General features: G+C 35.9%; 2 protein-coding genes across 5 annotated transcripts in view; one reads left to right on the forward strand and one right to left on the reverse strand.

The window, feature by feature from the left end:
* Positions 1 to 509: 509 nt before the first annotated feature.
* Positions 510 to 19,335, reverse strand: tfr1b (transferrin receptor 1b). Its single transcript, XM_008396467.2, has 19 exons — positions 19,242 to 19,335; positions 16,676 to 16,721; positions 15,866 to 16,073; positions 15,080 to 15,260; positions 14,171 to 14,308; positions 13,542 to 13,626; positions 12,181 to 12,300; positions 11,104 to 11,199; positions 10,012 to 10,151; positions 8,308 to 8,477; positions 8,110 to 8,229; positions 6,638 to 6,723; positions 6,493 to 6,556; positions 6,357 to 6,424; positions 5,838 to 5,905; positions 5,533 to 5,623; positions 5,225 to 5,452; positions 4,292 to 4,441; positions 510 to 3,462 (listed from the first exon to the last, which is right to left on the reverse strand). Exons 2-19 carry the CDS (start codon positions 16,706 to 16,708, stop codon positions 3,250 to 3,252), a joined length of 2,259 nt encoding a protein of 752 aa, XP_008394689.1. The 5' UTR covers positions 16,709 to 16,721; positions 19,242 to 19,335; the 3' UTR covers positions 510 to 3,249.
* sh3kbp1 (SH3-domain kinase binding protein 1) overlaps positions 8,994 to 19,891 on the forward strand; it is a 68,308-nt gene continuing 57,410 nt past the window's right edge. For all 4 annotated transcript variants that reach the window (XM_008396468.3, XM_008396471.3, XM_008396470.3 and 1 more), the window contains exon 1: positions 8,994 to 9,226. In XM_008396468.3, the coding sequence (XP_008394690.2) occupies positions 9,154 to 9,226 (73 nt within the window). In that variant the 5' untranslated portion in view covers positions 8,994 to 9,153. The remainder of the gene's footprint in view (positions 9,227 to 19,891) is intronic.

Here is a 19,891-nt window from a genome sequence, read left to right on the forward strand (position 1 = left end):
CGCGGGAAAAGTATGCTTGGAAACTAGATTTGTTCAATAATAATAAGTTTACATTTAATAAAATTAGATTGATCACCTGAATTACCCAAACTGGCATAATTACAAATAAAAGCGGAAATATCAACACACAAAAAAATGCATCACTTTTTTTTTTTTTTTAAAAAGGCAAACTTTACATCTAACAAAATCAAAAACAGATTTGCAGAAATGCAAAAATAATAAATGCAGAAATAATAAGGTTCTCCAAACCAAATAAAAAAAGAAAAAAGAATTTTGTAAAACAAACATGTTAATTTCCCTCAGAAATTGTAAACAGCAATTTCATTTAATTAAACTAACATTGGTTTTGCTACTTACTTTCCAAATATCCAAGTTTCTAATCTGATCAATGGCTTAGCTCATGTATAAAACCCGAAATTTGTATCTGGGTTTTGTAATACAACCCATATGTGCCTTACTGGGGCAGTTTATGCGTTGGTTATATTAAAAAAGCAGACAGCCGGGGCGAGTGATGCTTATCCAAAGAGTTTATTAAATTTGTATGCTGAATTTAGAAACCACATTATAGATTACATATTCGATATTGTACAAGCCATCAATTTGAAGAGGTTTAGACACAGTATACTGAATTAAAATTAACTTTTGAGACATTCCTTTGTTTATTTAAACAGATTTAACAACCAGATTGAACATTTATGGAAATTAATTCATGATAGCAAGATTTGAAACAAGTTTAGGTGACACTATATTGAGAGGTGAATGCATGCAGAGGTTTGATTCATTGAATAATTCTTATGTAGCTTGTGAATTGTTTTTAAGCAGAGATATATTTGGCGCTAGTGAGGCTTACAGTATTCAGACACTAATGATAATAACATACAGTAAATCTAAAACAGGTGTTGAACTGCTGAACTCGATCATGTAGAAGGGAGAGGCGGACAATCATTTTAAAAACAACTTTTCAAGATGAGGATCGTTGAGCAGATCAATATACCACCTAACTTATTCTCAGAATTTTACAATTTCATTCTGTAATTTTAAGACCTTATTATTGTAATATTATAACTTTATTCAAGTGATTTTATGATTTTATTCTCGTAAGTTTAAGACTTTATTCTCAATTTTCTGATTCTGGTAATTTTACATCTTTAGTAAAAGTAAGAGTGAAAGTCGTAAAATTACAATTTCCGACAAATTTTACAATTTTATAGTAAAATTGTACAATAAAACTTTTACAATTTTGTCCTAGTAATTTTACAAATTTCTTCTCACATTATTCTGACTTTACTCTTGTAATGTTGAGTGATTTTTTTCAATTTTATTCTTGCAGTTTTATCTATTTTTTAACTTTTTATTTTAGCGTGGCCCTAATACTCTGTCGAATTTTTGCAATCTGATATTGAAAACATTCACATTGTTATAATTTATTGTGCTGCTCAAGTCTAAATGTACTAAATGTTGACAACTATAAATTTCTAGAAGTTATAAATTGTGGATTGGTCCACTGCCCACCTCTCCCAGTAAGGTTCCTCCAGTGTTAAACCATTTTTGAAATCTAAACAGGGAAAAAAATATAGCTGCACAGAAACTACATAGGTCCAGAAGCCTGTTTTTAACACACACACACAGAAACCCAACCAATAAACCCAAGAAATGAATATTTCAAGTATAAAACTCTGGGAAACACTGTCCCCGATAAGCTGTTCCACCCTGGAAGTGAAATATGAGAGGCACTGCTCCCGATAAATACACACAAACACAAAAAATACACAGAAAATGGTAGACAAAAGCTACCGTCATTGGTCGGCATTATGGGAGACGCTGCTCCCGATAATGGATATTAATTATGGAAGGCACTGCTCCCGATAACGCCATGATCCTAATACGTGCTCCAACGCAGACCGTGCAACATAAACGGCTTGTTAGCAAATTATGGGACCAATTAGAGCCTTAAAGTTGCACAGAATCATTTTACCAAATATTGACTTTAAGTAATTAGAGCAGGGGTGTCCAAAGTGCGGCCCGGGGGCCATTTGGGCCCATGGAGTGATTTTCTGTGGCCCCCAACTGCAATTAAAAAATGATACAAATTTGGCCCAGAGATGGAGAATTTTAATTTGTAATCTGGGTTAAATTATTACCAATATAATTTTCCTATTAATGATTATCTTTTTACATCCAGAAACTTTTCCTGAAAAGCCAAATTTGCTTAATCTAAATTAGATTTAATTTTTTTGTATGAAATTTAGCTAAGAAGAAAGTGACCTCAATTCAGTCATTATTACAGAAAATAAAATTATTCAATCAAGTCTAGACAAAACTGAAAACAGCAAACGTCCAAAATCAACAGCAGTGTATCGGGGTCATCGAAGAGAAAATAAAGAGCAAATTTCCGCCAAAAAATTCAGAAATTTTGAGATGATTCTCACAAAATTTTCTACAAAAACCTTGAAAATTTCTGTGTTATTTCTTTTTCAATTTTGCTGAGAAAATTTCCGATTTTTTTCCTAGATAATTTCAGAGATTAATCAATAATTTCTGAAGTTTTTGGTGAAGATTTACTGCACCTTTCATTTATTTTTATTATTTACGACGGCCTTTATACACTGTCATAAAAATCCTTTACAAGTTTTGAAACTACAATAAGTGCAATAAAATCATTTAAAAAAATAAAAGTTGCGCTACTTTATTTTCTTGGGTTTTTTGGACTTTTGAGTCGACAATTTTGACGCTCGAGACAAAAACTTTGGACACCCCAGATTTGCTCAAATCCAGAAAAACAAATTGCAAATTTGGTTTTATTTTCTATATTTTGTTTCTCCCAGCAGGTTTTGAACATCTTGAGTTCAAACGGGAGACGTGCGAGCCAGGAAGGTGAAATCCTAACGTTATCCGATGCTCCGTTTCGTCCGATGCTCCGTTAGGGAGTCAATGTTGTAGCAGATGCTGCTGTGGCTTTCGACAGTATAACCGTCATAATTATGGAAGGCACTGCTTCCGATAATGCTGTATAAAAAGACAAACAATAAATATAGTGGACACTGCCACTGATAAATATCAAAGAAGATCTAAAAGTATAAATAAGGTTTCAGTGCTTTGAGGAGGTGATTTGTTTATGGTTCACAGTTGTTGTTTTTGTCTAGATTTTGTGACTCGCTTGTGCTTCAGGTATTTAAACATTGGAGCACTATAATTAACCTTCAAGCAGCTTCACACACACTCTCACACACAGATTTCCTGTTTCCAGCTTCAGATTTCGTCGTCGATGTCCCAGACGTTGGCGGCCATGGCATTGGCGCATCCTTGCAGGTTCCAGGTGGCCAGAGCCAGGTGGAGGCGGAGCTTCTCCATGTCCTGCGTTTCAGCGATGGCCGCCAAGGTGTGGGGGCCGCGGCCCAGCAGCAGGTGGCGGAACGGGGCCTCGACGACGGAGACGTACGGAGAAAGTAGGGAGTGCTCAACCTGAGAGAGAACAGACAGAAAGAGGTTTGGTTTTATCAACAATTACAGTCAATTCAATTCCGAAATACCTTATTTATTTTAATAAATGTCATAACAAAATCTTACCAAGTAATTTTGGTCTAGTTTCTGGTGCTCATGTCATATTACACTTAAAATAAGACAAAGTAACTTACAGCAGCATATAGAGGCTTGTTTTAAATAAATAATAACTTTATTTTGATAAAAAAGTTCTAGTTTTACTGGCAGATTGTTATAACGTGGGAAAAATGTCATAAGTGAAATAATCTGCTAATGGAACTAGAACCTTTTCATCAATATTAATGAATTATTTACTTAAAGCAACCCTATATTTCACTGTAAAGTTACTTTTGAGTTAGTTTGTCTTATTTCAAGTTTAATCATTTTTGCACTAGAAACTAGACTAAAAACACTTGGTAAGATTTTGTGTTTTTGCAGTGAAAGGTGAGAAGGATCTATGATAGCAGTCAGTCTCACAACGACCGTGAAGAGGCCTCTGACCGTCAGTTGTATGACAAAATGTGTTCTCATTCCACAAAACTTTATTTACATTCAATGTTTGTGTCGAAAAAACACAATCTTGCCTTTATGATGTTGCAATTGTAATGGCAAAAAATGGAAGCTAAAGGGTTAGGAAAACATCTGGCCACAGCTGTGGTTTGGTTTGCAGCCAGTGAATTACACAGCAAACCACAGCTGGACCAGAGAGGGGAGAAAAAACACAGAATCAGAACAAGAGTTTCTACTTCTGCAAAACGTTCTCATTGCTTAAAAAACTGCAGCGAGTAATCGCCGTCCGTTATGATCTCACCTTCATGATCCTGTCGTTCAGGATTCGACAGGATTCCTTATCCGTCAAGTCCGTGTTGGCGATGGCGCTGGTGATGGCGTCGGCCGCTCGCTTGTAGGAGCCACGGGCGCGATTCAGCCAGTTGGGACTGACGTCCTTCAGCTGACCGGACTGGAAGGAAGAGAACACAGCATGAACACTTTTAGGGAACAGATCACAGGTGTTGGACTATGAATGTCCAAAAAGGTTGAGGCATAATGCACTTATAAAACTACCTGTTGACAAACTGTTACAATTCATCTGCATTGGATTAGCACTCCTTAAAACATAACAGTTTTAACATCTTTTCACATTGATGTAATTTGTCCCTATGGATCCCCTGCATGTTATTGTTTATATCTGGAAATTTCAAGTTAAATTGACAACTTAACAGCTAAAATTAATGCTAGTCATTGTTAGCGAGCAGCTTTTTGCCCTCCAGCAGAGAGATGGGGGGTCTTACATCACACTGCAGGGCATCCATTCAAATGAAAACTGATCTGATTTGACTGATAATAACATTTGAACACACCTTAGTTCAATTTATGAGACCATTTATAGACTGGTGGACCACATAAATAGATGTGGTGGGCCAGATTTGGCCCGTGGACCTCGAGTTTGACACCTGTGCAATATGGTGATATTCTGGTGATATTTTATACTCATAAATAAAAACAATTAAGTCTTAGCCTGGCTCTAATATTCTGTTGTAAAGTTTTCCTGAAGTCAAAGAGTAAAAAAGAAATAGAAGCTGTAACAAACGCGTGTGAAACAAGATGGTCGCAGATGCAGGATGCAGATTTTAAAAAAAAGAAGTCAAAAATTCAATACAATCAATGTATCACCCAGGCCTGATCTTGACAAATCCATTTAATTCTATGAAAAATGAATCTTGAAGGTGAAAAAGGTCCGAACCTGAGTGAGCTGGTTGACCCGTTTGTAGACCTGGACCACAGCTTTGGTGATGGGGCCGTAGTATCTGCTCACATCCAGACCCAGCAGGTGGTCATGGACCAGACGCAGCACCATCAGGCCAGCGAACTGCGCCGCCGTGGCCGTCACGTTGCTGGTGCGTTGGCTGGTCCGGTAGTTCAGGTGGTCCATGTTGTCCAGGCCGGTGCCGTAGTAAGGGTACGACTCGGACTTTAACAGAACCACAGCATAGCCATATTTAAGACCACAAAAAACATAAAAAATACTTATGTTTTAAGAGTAAAACTTACATTTGATTGGATGAAGTGGAAACACATGGAGGGAATTCCAGCAAAAGCCAGGAAAGGATAAGCAGGATCTTCTACTGACATCGTCCTCAGTCTGCAAGCAGGACAAACGCTTTTTCAAAAATAAGTTTTTTCTACGGCAGCGATGGATTTGGCTTTAAAAACTCAATTTAAGGCTGATCGCTGCGTTAAACTGTAGAATTATTACACTGTTTGTTTTATGTGCACTAAATGGTGAATAAAAAAAAAAAAGAAAATCTCACTGCATTTTAAAAAATAAAAACATTTTAAGGGGATCTCCTCCTTACACGCTGGACTCCCAGTTACTTCCTCCCATCGCCTGGTAAATTGAGACAGATTTTCTAGGCATGTTCACCTGCAAGAAACAGACAAATGTCACAATAAATCAAATCATCACAGGATTAATTAAAATGAGTTTGATTATTTCCATTTGGACAACAACGGTTAAAACGATACTTCCCTTTAATACCATTTTGAAAAATACTGCAAACATTTGACTAAAAAAACTCCTAACTGGCACTTTTATGTGTTTTTAATTTTGATAACAAAGACTTTATAATCTATTTTAATTGTTGTTTTGATTGTTTGTTTATTTACTTGGCTATTTAAAATGTTTACTAGTTCAAAAGCAAGCTATTCTTTAGAAATCGAAGGTGTTTTTTTTATCTTTGGGAGGGTGTACCAATACACCATTATTATTATTATTAGCTGAAATTTGTCTTAAAATGACAACATGTTCATTTATCCCAGTAATTTTTCGCCCAGCAGCTTCAGCTGGTTTGGGGTTCATCATAAAGTTGTTTTACCTCCTTCATCGTGCTCTCGATGAGGCTGTACAGCAGCGGACTCGCAGAGGCGATGAACCTTTCTTGACCTGTCAGACATGAACTTCATCAGTTTTAGCCACGTCTTCCAACATGTTTTGTTTTTTACAGTGCGTACCCATGACTGCTCCATCCAGGTTGATGTATGTAAAGACACTTCGGTCAAGAGAGGATATGTAACCCTGAAAACAACAAAACAAACAGACTTATTTAAGCATTTTTCTACCCAAGCAGAAAATTCAGTTTAAACATGTAGTTCTTACCTCCAGCCACTCGGTGGCGCCAACATTTCCAAACTCTCCTGCACTCCAGCTTGCAAATATTATGCTTCTTCTCGGCCTGAAGTTATCTAAAACAGAAAATTTTGACAGTTTTAAACTAGCAAAATAGCTTAAACTTTTCAATCTCAACATTCTGTTTTAATATAAAAGCATATAAAGCTTTTATGATGAAGGAAGAATAAGGTTCCTACATATTTTTACATAAACATTTTACATAACTTTCCAGATTTTTCCCAGAATCTTCTGTTTGGAAATCAAAAACTCCTCACATTGTGGATTGAGGACTAGTTTTCCAAACTAAATTCAGATTCTTAAGTCATTATTTGGTTTGTATAAAATACTTTTTATAAAAATAGACATTTTTGTGCAATGAGACAAAAAAAAATCTTAAATACTAGAAACATTATTTGATGTAGGATTCTTGTACAAAGTGGAAAATGATGGGCTCACTCACGCTAATCTCCTAATAGAGAGCTAATTTTTCACTTAGCTCTTTAGCATTTTGGCTAATTTTAAAATCCATTAGCTTCCCTTAAATTATTTTTTCTGGATAAATTCTAAACCGCTAATTTAATAGGCTTTTTTGTAAACATTTAGTTGAATAAAATGCAACATTTGTGCTGAAGTTTTGGTTACTGACTTAAAAATCCTTAAAGTAGTTACATGTTTATATTTATGCTCTTATTTTTCCTTCCGTTTCCTCTTTCTTTTCCACCCAGTAACTTTATTTCAAATTTACAGGAGCAAAATAAAACATGAATGGTAAAGAACAAGACACAAACACATACAATACCTAAGGGAATTTAATTCCTTTAGAGTTAGCAAACTTCTTAGCTAGCAGTGCCCACAACAGCAAGTGGTCATTCACCACCATGGCAAACAGACTGAACTTTTAAATCCCTGTGCAGAGTGCCGGTTGTATAGGTATCCAATATGGTTTAAGTTTGGGGCGACACCTTCACCAATTTCAATGCAAAAAAACAATATCTTTCCAAGTATTTTTCTTCCAGTTTCCAGTGCAAATTTGCTAATACATTGAAATAAGTCTAAACTAAATTACAAGAAATAAGCAAGAAATAACTCAGTAATTTATTAATATTTATGAAAAAGTACAAATTCACAAATTCACTTACAACAAAATATTTTTCCCTTGTTATAAGTAAAATAATCTTATAATTGAACTTGTACTTTCTCATCAATATGAATAAATTATTGACTAAAAATAAGTTCCTACATGTTACTGAAAAGTTATCTTTAAGTTAGTTCTGTCTTGTTTCAAGTGTATTAATATATTAGCACTAGGAACTAGACCAAAATACTCAGTAAGATTTGGTGTTTTTGCAGACTGGCAGCTGCCTAAAGTTTGTTTTTCCTGTTTCTTACATTCAGAAACAGAAGTATGTCACAGTAAATGTAAAATGAGTAAGAAAAACATGATATTTACAACTTCTTACCTTTTTTCACCATCTCCTGGAACGCCTTGGCCAGTTCGATCAGCACCGAGGTGCCAACAGTGGCCTTGGTGTAACCTCTCCCCCAGGCGTCCCTCTGAGCTCCCAGCACAACATAACGATCTGAATATTCAAATTAAAACTCAGCTCAGCACCCTTATATTTAATAACTAAGATCACAAAACAACATAAAAAACCTACCAGGATCAGTAAATCCTTTGATCACGCCGAACACATTGTGGATCTCCTTGTTGACCAACACGTTGTTCACCTCCACAGTGATGTTCTGGCTGCCACCCAGCTTGTAAACCACAGACTTTAGCTCACCTTTGAAGTCACTGTTTGCTTCTACTTCAGGGCCACCAATTTTCCTGAGAACGACAGACAGAAAAGTTAATTTTATGTTTTCAAATTAAGAGGTTTTAATGATTTATTGGAATTGCTCTTTTTTCGGTGGCAGATTATGCTAAAACTGACAAAACTGGGTGCATAACTTTGTATTTATTGTGGATTTTCCATTTTGCACACTCATAATTATGCAAATAAACTCAAATATATTAATACATCTTCCAGCTCCTCCATCTGCTTTGTGAAACTTCTGGAAAAGTACTTGAAAAGCCTTTATCAGGTCCAGATGTGATTCTTTCAACGTTTAAATCAGTTTTAGAAAGTGTGAATGTATATATTATGTCTAAATAGGGATGTGGACAATTAATGAACTTACATTTTATTGTCAAATTAATGGTTTATTAGATTAAAATTGGTTGTGATCTATTAGTAACGTCCGCTCCTTCTTTTAATACTGTAGTTTGGCCGCCATCCAGCAGAGGGCGCCGCTGGTCACCTTTAAGGGGAACCGTTCAGAAACAAAATGGCGGAGCTGTCTCTGAACAGGAAAGAGAAGCAGTTCAAACCGAGTCCTTTGTGGGACATAAAAATCACTTTATACGGTTCTGTTATGAAATATAAACACCCAACAAGCTAATTAAGTTTCACCATAAGAGCTTCATGGCGAAGCAGCATCAACCTCTCATTTAAAGACGACTGATGTGCTACGAAGGCGAGGATTTAAAGACAGAAGACATGGCGCCAATAAGCACGATTGGTTTTCAAGACTGTGGTGAGTTAAAGCACTTTATAGAGCAACGTTTTGACATTCCTTCAACAACAGACAACACAATATTTCCTTTCAAGGGGTATTAGGTACTTTACATGTTTTATTCTTCTTTTAGTTTTCTATTTAGCAACCTAAATGGTTCCTGTTTTATTTTAGAAATATTTGTGAGTTTTAACTATGTGAAAAAACAAAATTTTCTGTTTAGTCCGTCAGTATTTGATACAACAAACACAAAATTATGTTAACATTGAAAGTTTTCTTAATACTGTGAAAAATGTAGGCCTTTGTGTTGTGATAAGGAGAAAATCCAGGTTTTTCTTTGCTGTCAAAGAATTCAGAAATTTGTAGATTAACCTCAAAAATGTATTACAAAAAACACAAGAATTTGAGTTTAAAAAGTGGAAAATGTGCTAAAAAATGTGAAATTTTGAGGTTAATCTAAAAAACGTTCTAGAAAAAACATGGAAATTTTCTGAGCTTGAAAAGTCAAATATTTCTGACATTTGAAGCTCTGAAATTTGTCAAAAGTTGAACATTTTTTACTTTTGAAACTCGAGGCTAAAGTCTGAGGTTAATTTCTGAGATTAATCTGAAAATTGTACTGTTCTTCCTCCTCTCTCTACAATGGCCCTAATATGCTGTCATAGTTATGTTTAGATTCACTCATTAATTGATAACTTGCATCTCTTTCCTGAATCCACAATGAAATTCAACCTCCACCCTGAAACAAAAACTGTTTGGCTACATCCGTCATGCACTATCATCTGTTTTAATTGTAAGTTGCTAACATTAGAAGAGTTGTAGCCGAGCTGGCAGTGATGGTCTGGGCCGGGATTTTTGGGAGGCCAGCTGACTCCGTTGGGGCAAACAGGGTGTTGTTGAAGGACGGGAATCCAGTAGTGTAGGGGTCCCCAGAACCAAGATGGACCTGGAAACAAAAGATGAATGAATAGGAAACCTTTTTTTTTTGTTTGTTTCCTGCTGGGTGAAGTCCCCTTGCAGGGTGACGACACACACGCAAGAGGCGCTTGGTGGAGGGCAAAAAGCTGCTTGCCGATGATGACCACCATTGGTTCTGATGAGTTATCTTAAATGTATGTGTGATATATATATATAAAAGGGACACAGTGCTTTGCTACTAATAGTCAACACTACAACAAATAGATAAAGGTCAGAAAAAGTTTTTAACTAAGAAAAAAATAGGGAGGGAGAGGAAAGTATTAAGTTATTGCTAGCTTGACTTTGATAACCGTAACATGTAGATGTGATGTGGAATTCTGCGCGTTTTGGTTCAGTTATAATATAAAAAAACAAGGCGACCAACTCTGACAGAGCATCAGTAGCGCAGGTGTTTAAATTAGCTAAACAACCACCGCTGTTAGATTAGGTGGTAGCTAATCTACTACAGTAATCACTCATTAATAATAGCAAATAAACATAAAGCTTAAAAACTAGGAATTGATCGGCATACCTCTACTGAAAACGTAATACTGTAACAGACTGAATGTTCTGTTCTTTGTGTGGGAAATGCTTGAGTGTTTTTTTTTTGGTGCCGAATCTTGATTCATTTGTGGCGTTGCTATGGCAACGAGTCTGCATGTAACATGGCCGACACAGAGAATGGGGAAAAAAGAATACCACCATTGATTTTTAGTTACTCTTAACGGTTTTTCTGTTATTTTTCCCTTTGGTGTGGTGCACTGCACTAAATTAATAATCCCTACATTTATAGGTGTCATTTTGTTGACAGGATTGTTCTATCGCGGCAGCACGGCATGTAAAAGAATAGTCTTTTTGACCTCCAGCATTGTGCCTGAAATTTCCGGATGAAAACCATAATGTGCAAGGAATCAATATTTGAGTTTATGTTTTGAACTGACGTGTCCGTAGAGTTCGGTGTCTGGAATCAGCTTGTAATCTTCAGTATCAAGGTAGATTAGAACAGCAGAGGCTCCCATCTTGGCGGCGTTGTCCACCTGAAACACAAAAACAGAATGGTCAGAATGTTTAAAAGAATGGTCAAATAACATTCTTTTCAACAAAAGTGAATCTAAAGCAAGTAATGATCAACCTCAAACTGTTGCTTATTGGACCTATTTCCAATTGGACAAAAACTGCAGAGAGCAAAACTGTGGAGCTAAAACTGTCTCATAATTCACAAATACACAAACTAAGATTCACAAATGCACAGGACAAAAACCACAAACGCACAGGATGAGAATCATATGATTGGGTGATCAGCAACCGATCAGCCAATCAGATAAGACCATTTGTTAAAAAAGAGACAGAATGTTGAAACATCAGGAGAGTCTCAAAATTTACACACAAATGCAGCACCACTCACAGGCCAGAAGGAGCTCATAAATGTGAATCTCGTCTTGTGCGTTTGTGAATCTCGTCTTGTGCGTTTGTGACTCTCGTCCTGTGCGTTTGTGACTCTCGTCCTGTGCGTTTGTGACTCTCGTCTTGTGCGTTTGTGAATCTCGTCCTGTGCGTTTGTGACTCTCGTCCTGTGCGTTTGTGAATCTCGTCCTGTGCGTTTGTGACTCTCGTCCTGTGCGTTTGTGACTCTCGTCTTGTGCGTTTGTGAATCTCGTCCTGTGCGTTTGTGACTCTCGTCCTGTGCGTTTGTGAATCTCGTCCTGTGCGTTTGTGACCCTCGTCCTGTGCGTTTGTGACCCTCGTCCTGTGCGTTTGTGAATCTCGTCTTGTGCGTTGTGAATCTCGTCCTGTGCGTTTGTGACTCTCGTCCTTTGCATTTGTGGATATCACCGTTTGTGGATTTGTCCCTCTGAAAGAAACTCCCTGTCCGGGGAACTTTCCAAGTGGTGAGCTAGCTGTAGCGTCGCACTTTGAGCTAAAGTAACAAATAAACGGTTGTTTATGTGCAGTACCTCGTGGACCACTAGGGGGCGCCCACGACCACCACAGTTTGAGAAAGACTTATCTACACATACCTGTTGTGCAAAAGTGATTTTTCCGGCTCGCAGCAGCAGGACGGCGCCTTTCAGGTCAACTTTCCCCTGAACAAAGTCCAGATCCTTCTGACGGCCGTAGTTCCCGTACACCAGCCGGCCCTGCAGGTGTCAGGAGAAAATGAAGCTTCGATTGCAGCAGAACGGCTGCATCTTATGGTTCCAACTCTGAGCTGGCTAAGAATCAGAAACTGCAGGTTAAAGATTTAAATATTGGAGACCAGAAAGTTGTGGTTATTTGTCAACAAGCAAACCTATCTTTAATTTTTTCCAATAACGTAATTCAATGACTTTTATTTTATGAAAACAAAGCCATTTATTTGATTTCAGTGGGTGTAACCTGAAATAGACAAAATATTAATTTTATTTAAGTAAATGCTAAATCACAAAATTCTTTGTGATGAGAAAAAGTTCACATTTAATTGTTTTTTTTTTATAATTTACAGAATTTTTTTAAGTTTGTAAAAGAGGTTTAAAATTCGGGAAACAATTTCGGCGACTTTTTCTTTACTGAAAACTGTTTACCAATTTATTTAATTAGTTAAAATGTATTTATTTTTATATTTCTCGTTATTCAAACTAAAGGGAATTTTTTAAAAATAATTTAATTGTACCCATAAAAGGCTAATTAGGTTTTGACTAATGAAAAAATCATAACTTTTCAAAAAAAAATATTTATAAAGATGTCAATATTGTAATAAGACAAAAACAGATGTAGTATTATAATTATTTTTTTCTATATTTATGTAATAATCTTTTTAGGATTGTTTTGCATGTCTGTGCTTTTTTACAGTTTACTTAAAATACAATGGCTTTGTTTGGTACATCTTTAAATTTATTTATTTTTTCATTTACATTTTCATCATATTATGAACTCTACCGATATGCATCTGTGCATCAAAATTTAAACAGCTATTGTACGACAGAAAAAATATCAAAGCATTACATTTTATCCTGTTATTACTACTTAAATATAAAATAAAATAGATTATAATTGGATTTCACAAAAGATGAAATAAAAATATTTCCCAAGTTTCGTACATAAACCCATAATTTAAAGCATTAGAGAAGTTTTTCGGTGATTCAATGCAGAATCACTGTAATAAACAGACTTATTGTAAGGATTTAATGCAGGTGAAGCCTAAACAGTCTAATAATACCCAAAGCCGTTCTGTAACAGTTTAAGTGTCAATAAGCTAACGGTCTGGTTGAGATTAATGCCACGTCTAAACCGATTTAACGTGTTTAAACCTGTAATACGTTCTAAGGCGTCAGAAGACCGAGAATCCTTCAGAATGGTCCTGAGAAGGTGAGAGGTTAAAGGTCACGTCCTAATAACTCACCTCAATTCTGCCCGGTTTGCTGTAGGCCAAATATCCCACAGGCTTGATGACGTCTGAACCAAAGTAAACGGTGTTGGGGTTCTGGCTGTAAAAGCAGAAGGCGAAGCCATCAGTGGGTTGTTCACTTATAAAATAAAATTTAAGACCACGATACAAGTGTTTCATATCAGTTTATATTGATAATTATTCATTAGATTTTTTGTTTTAAATGTCTGAAATACTACCAAGCTAGTGGCATGACCTCCTTTTTTATCAACAGTTTTTTATTTTTAAGCAGTTTAAGCAGCCCAGAGGGGGAACCTGAAACTGCTGATGCTGAACTGTCAGTTACTCAGCAGGTCGTTGCTAGGCAACCACAGTTTGGGGGTCGGGGGACTTGAAACTGCTTCTTACCCAGCAGATTGTTGCTAGGCAACCAAAGAGTGGGTGAGTTGGTTGATTCCACCAACATATCTTGGCTGGCTGTGAGAGGTTGAGTAGATAAAGTGGTTCTGGATCGGAGTTCAGTGAATATTCTATATATTGAATATTATATATTTATTGATTTCCTATAAATCGCTCTATAGAAGCGACATCCTGTCGGATCGGTACGTTTTTTTGTAAGCCAGAGAAATCGTAATGTCACCGACCTGTCGGGCGTCTGCAGCTGAACGTAATGGATGTCTGTCCACGGCGTCATCCCCAAAGTCTTGAATGTATCGAAGATCCTGTTCGCCAGACTCATGTCTTCCTCACTTCCTGCCGAGCGGTTCTGCTGATCAAAATCCCTGCAAAGCAAAAGGGAGGCGTTTGATTTTTTTATTTAAAAAATATTTACAACCTTTTGCCCTTCATGCGGCATAAAACTTTCACATACAAAGTTGAAATCTAGACAGTCTTCTATTGTTTTGTCTTTTTTTAAAAAGTCTGCAAATTTATTTCAGCTGTAAATATGACTCTTCTTTTAGGGGAAAGTAAAACTACTTCTGCAGGCCAATGCAAATAAACTGGTAATGATTATTTTAATTATTGATTAATCGGGTCAAAAATTGGTACGGAAATCATACTGATTTTTAATTTAACCACTTAAGATCTTTTTATATTATAGAATTACATTAAAAGATTTAATTAGTTAAGTTCCTTTTTTTAAATAAGAATATAAACATTAAATAACGTAGCCTATCAGCTAAAGCTATGCTACTTGAGGAGTTTTGGGTAAAACATATTGATAGAGAAATTATCTTATATGCAAAATGTACATATACTTTGTACAGTTTGGGCTTAATTACTGAATAAGTTGTTATTGCAGCAAATTTTTTGAGTCCATACACCAGTTAACGATTAATCGATTACTACATTAGTTGACAATTTTTTCAGATTTAAAAAATCAGATTTAAAAAGTCAACATTAAATCTGCTCCCTTTGACTTTAACAAGCCACCTACACCTGTTTACCTGATGATTCAACTAGTCTGACTCCCAGTGTTGACATGGTGAGCTGTGTCCTCAGCTTTAGTGTGAGAATAATTAAATCTGACGCCGAGCGCTTCTACGACCTACTTAAGAGTCTTTTTGAAAGCTTCGCTGCTGAGTTTGCTCGTTAGGAGTTGAGAGACGTTTTTCCAGGACAGAGTCGGCGAAGGTTTCCCTGGATCCATCCCGCCGATTTTATCCGACGGACTCGGTCCGCAGTCAGACTCGACCTTAGGTTTATGATGGCTGATGAAACCAACCAGGTAGCCTGAAGGAGACACACATGATGATATCCTTACACCTCACAGTGTGAAATACCAACAAATATGGACCTAAATAACATGTTGTATGCATTAAAAATATATAAATTAGGGCTGCAACTAATGATATTTTAGTAATTGATTATTTTACGTTGGTGATTAAACAAGTAATTGGTTAAAAAAATGGCATGTTCATTTACCCACTTATTTTGCACAATATTAAAAATAGGAAAAAATGCAAATTAACAATTATTTTTTCTTAAATAAAAAATATTTTATTGCCTAAAATGCAACAACATGTATACTTTTAGAGTATGAATTATAATTTATAGCAAAAGTAAATACTACATAAATACTTGGAAACTTAAATAACTAATCAATTACTAAATTAGCTGATGATTACTTGAATAATAAATTCATTACGATTAACTATTTCAGCCCTACTTCAGTTCAATACTTTGGAATACTTTGATTCATATTCATTTTACTCATATGAATTCAGGTTCTTCAGATATAAATACCATCTGACCTCTTTTGCAACAGATGACGAATTTAAATGTATAAAACTGTCATTTACAGCATTAAACGTCACGTTAAAAAATGAGAAACGAACCGCCAAGAAACACCATCAGGGTTCCCAGGATTACGAACGCCACGGTCCGCCTGCTGTGATGCAGCGGCGCCGGCCTGAAGCTCGGCGACCCGGGTGCCTCCGCCGCCGTGTCGCCGTCTGCGGCGTAGTCGGACAGGTTGACCTCGGCGTGCCTCTCGCCGTTCTCCGACGGCTGCAGCGTGAACCTGCTGTACCGTTCGCTGTTCATCTGGAGACGCACAATCAGGGCAGGAAGCCTTGAGTTTTTGAAACAGTGTTGCTAAAGTGGTGAGGACAGTTGCTGGATATGGCGATGAAGTTGTCTCTTAACTACACCCACTCTGGTGAAGTTGTTAAAAATTGGTCTGGGCTGAAGTTATGCCTTCATTAGTTACACTTTAATGTAAAGAGAAATTATTTAAAAATGACAGAAAATACTAAATCTTACCAAATGGTTTTGTCTAGTTTGTAATTCAAATATCCTATTATACCTGAAAAAAGATACAACTAACTTAAAAGTAAAGCAAGATTTATAAGCTTTTTTTAAGTCAATAATGAATTAACTCAGGGTTAAAAAATTTTTGTAGTTCGGAGACAGATTTTTGTCATCTTTAAGAAGAAATGTTTCCTGTTTGAATTGGAAAAATCTGCCAGTGGAACTGCTGTTTGTATCTGCATTTAAGAATTATTGACTTAAAGCAAGCTCGTATATCTTGCTGAAAATTTACTTTTAAGTTAGTTTATATATTTATTTGTTTATTTGCACTAGAAACTAGACAAAAATACTTGGTAAGATGTTTTGCAGTGTGAGTTTTGTTCTTTAACACTCACCATCCTCTGAAACTGCGACCTTATCTTGTCCATTGCTGCTGTTTTTCTGGAGAGAAATATAAAGAGGTCACAAAGTTATAATCTCACATTCAGTTCAATTAAATTAATGATGAAACTGTGGGCAGGAAGGCCCTAATGCTAATCAGCTGCTCCCGGTTGTAAAAACGGCAGGACTGGACAATATGGCTGAAAAACTTATCACGATGTAAGCGTTTGATGTGACCTTCCCCGTTTTATCCACAGTTTTCATTTCATGACGTTTTTTTATTTTAAAGAAGTTATGAGGCGGAACTTAAAACTGCTGCTGCCCAGTTACTCAGCAGGTTGTTGCTAGGTAACCATAGAATGCGCGAGTTGCTAGGTAACCAAAGAGCGAGTGAGTCACATGGATTCCACCAATCTTGCTTGAAATGAATATTCTAATCATTAATTAGTTTTCTTGTTTTAAATATCTGAAATATTGCCAGTTTGGTGGTGTGACCTTCCCTGTTTTATCCACAGTTTTCATTTCATGACGTTTTTTATTTTAAAGAAGTTATGAGGTGGAACTTCAAACTGCTGCTGCTGCCCGGTTACTCAGCAGGTTGTTGCTAGGTAACCATAGAACGCGCGAGTTGCTAGGTAACCAAAGAGCGAGTGAGTCACATGGATTCCACCAAGTATGTAGTAGTATGTTCTATCAAACATACTACTGATATTAATCAGGTGTCTATTGTGATATGTTATTGATTTGTTGTCCAGTCCTACATTGTTGCCATAGTTACAGACTATAACTTTGTAGTAAAAGAAAAAAAAAAATCAACATTTGCAGGAGAGAAACAGACAGAAAGAAACACCAGGAAGCGTTGAGGATGTGAGGAGAGTCACGTATGCCTTTTTTTTTTTTTTTTTCCACAGATGGAGGGGAAAGTTTTCTGTGCAAACCTCCTGGGGTGGATCAGAATACACTGTTTAAAAAAACTGTTTAATACACAGAGTTCTGTTTGTGAATGAAACACTGTGTTCCTTGTGTAACGGATTATGGTCAAGTCTAGCTTTTTACTCGCTTTTCTGTAACTAATAATATCATTTCAGCTGAATAATATCAGATAACTGCACACAAAAACACTTTGGCTTCAACAGTCAACAAAATCTCAAATTTGTTTAAAAAATAATTTAAATCGTATATGTATTTCTGTGAGCCTCAGCTATATAGACAAAGTGTAATTATTTTGTCATTAACTGAGAAATAAAATGTTAGCTTTGGGGATGTTAGCGTAAAGGTTTACCAGAACTGTGCTTTTTTTTTTGTTTTGTTTTTTATTTACAAAGACCTTTGTGGATCTGAATAAAACAAAACTATTGCTTTATTTGTTTATTTATTAAAAAAAAACTATGACAAGTCAGTTAAAAGAAACACTCATTTATAAAATGTTTGTAAAACTATCAAGAGCCACATAACTTTATATTTTGGTCCAGCTGATTTTTTTTAATTAAATGTGTGATATTTTGATCAGTCACTCATTACTTAAGTCGCATTTTTACCAAATATTTTTTACTCTTGAGTAATTTCTTGTATTGCTAGTTTTTACTTTTACTTGAGTAAAATGTTTGGGTACTCTGCCCACCTCTGGTTCTACCTGAAAAACCAGTAATTCCTCTCATTTTTTAAGAAAGTAACCGCTTCCTTTAAAACATGTTTGGGTGGAACAGCTAATCTTGAGGAGCTACTAAAGATTACAAAATGAGTAGCTCCTTCCTGTCTGAACAGAAGGAGAAAATAGTAACAGAGTTTAGTTGTTGCAACGTCCAGTTTGGCAGATTTATCTTAATGATCACACAGAACTTTCTTCTTCTTTTTTTGTTTTGTTTTTAACGAGTAAAAAAAATATCTAATTAGCCGTGTTAATTTGTGCATAAAATAACAAGTTGGTGTAATAAAACTTATAAATGTGGAGATAAAAACTAAAAGATGACTTTGGACACCTAAAAAAATTGCAGCGACAAACCTGGTTTACCACCAATCTGTTTATATAGTTAAAATAAAGAGGGAATCTAAATAAAAGAAGGTACAGCAATGCATCTTGTCTTTATCAATTATTTTACAACTAGAGAGAAGTATTATTAAGGATTCGGTTGTAGTTTCCGGATAATATATCGTAAAAAAAGTATAAAATTTCTACAAAGCAAGGAAATAGGCTCATTTATTAGCATATAATGGCTTTAACTGAAGCCTGAATGAGAACAAACCGTCTCTGGATGCATCAGATGACTCATTTCAGAGGTGATTCAATTACTAGAAACCATGACTGGTTGTTTTATTTGCAAGAAAAATCTAATTATTTATATTCCACAAGCAAAAACAGGCCGTGTTTTTGCAAAAAAGTAAAAAGCTGACGGATGTGGGAAGCTAATTCAAATTTTAGGCCGAATACTGGTGCATATTGGAGAAGAGTCATTATTAATATCAAATACTGTTGCGACTTTGACGGGAGTTACGTAAAGCGCAACGCGCCTAAAATATATCCGAGCCTGCAATACATTAACAAAATTAATATATAAAAAAGCGTAATATAGTGTAGCTCACCTTAAAGTCGCTCTGGATCTGCTTGAATGAAGGATGTCTAAACACGGAAACGACGAGTCCTCTGCAGGGTGGCAGATTCAGGAAGTCCTTCTTCTTCTTTCTTTTTTTACCGGTGCAATACCGCCACCAGCCGGTGAGAAGTGTAAACCAACGCTAAAGCTCAAAACAAACAAAAAAACTACATTCAGAAGTTAAAAACGATGCTTTTAGTTTTTTCCCCACATTTATATGTCTTATTACACCAACTTTTTATTTTATGCACAAATTAATACAGCTAATTAGATTAGATTTTTTAACTCTTTGTAAAGTGCTATAACAACGAGAGTCCTATATTTAACTGTAAACCTGCTGATAGAAGACAGAATACATTTGTGCTCAGCTTTAAGACGATTGTATGAATTTATGAAATACTATAAAATGTACAAGTGGTGTTGCTCAAACTAAGTAGTATGCTGTATGTACATTTGAAATCAGGGAAACTAACTTGCAAGTAATATTTCAGCAAGAAATAGAAGCTTATTTTGAGTAAATAATTACTTAATATTGATGAAAAACAAGTTATATTGGCAGATTATTTCACTTATAACGAGACATTTTTCACATATTATAAGTGAAATAATTTACCACTAAAACTAGAACTTTTTCATCAA

This window comes from Poecilia reticulata, chromosome 20, assembly GCF_904066995.2.
Source record: "Poecilia reticulata chromosome 20, P_reticulata-male-v2, whole genome shotgun sequence".
Classification (NCBI taxonomy): Eukaryota; Metazoa; Chordata; class Actinopteri; order Cyprinodontiformes; family Poeciliidae; genus Poecilia; species Poecilia reticulata.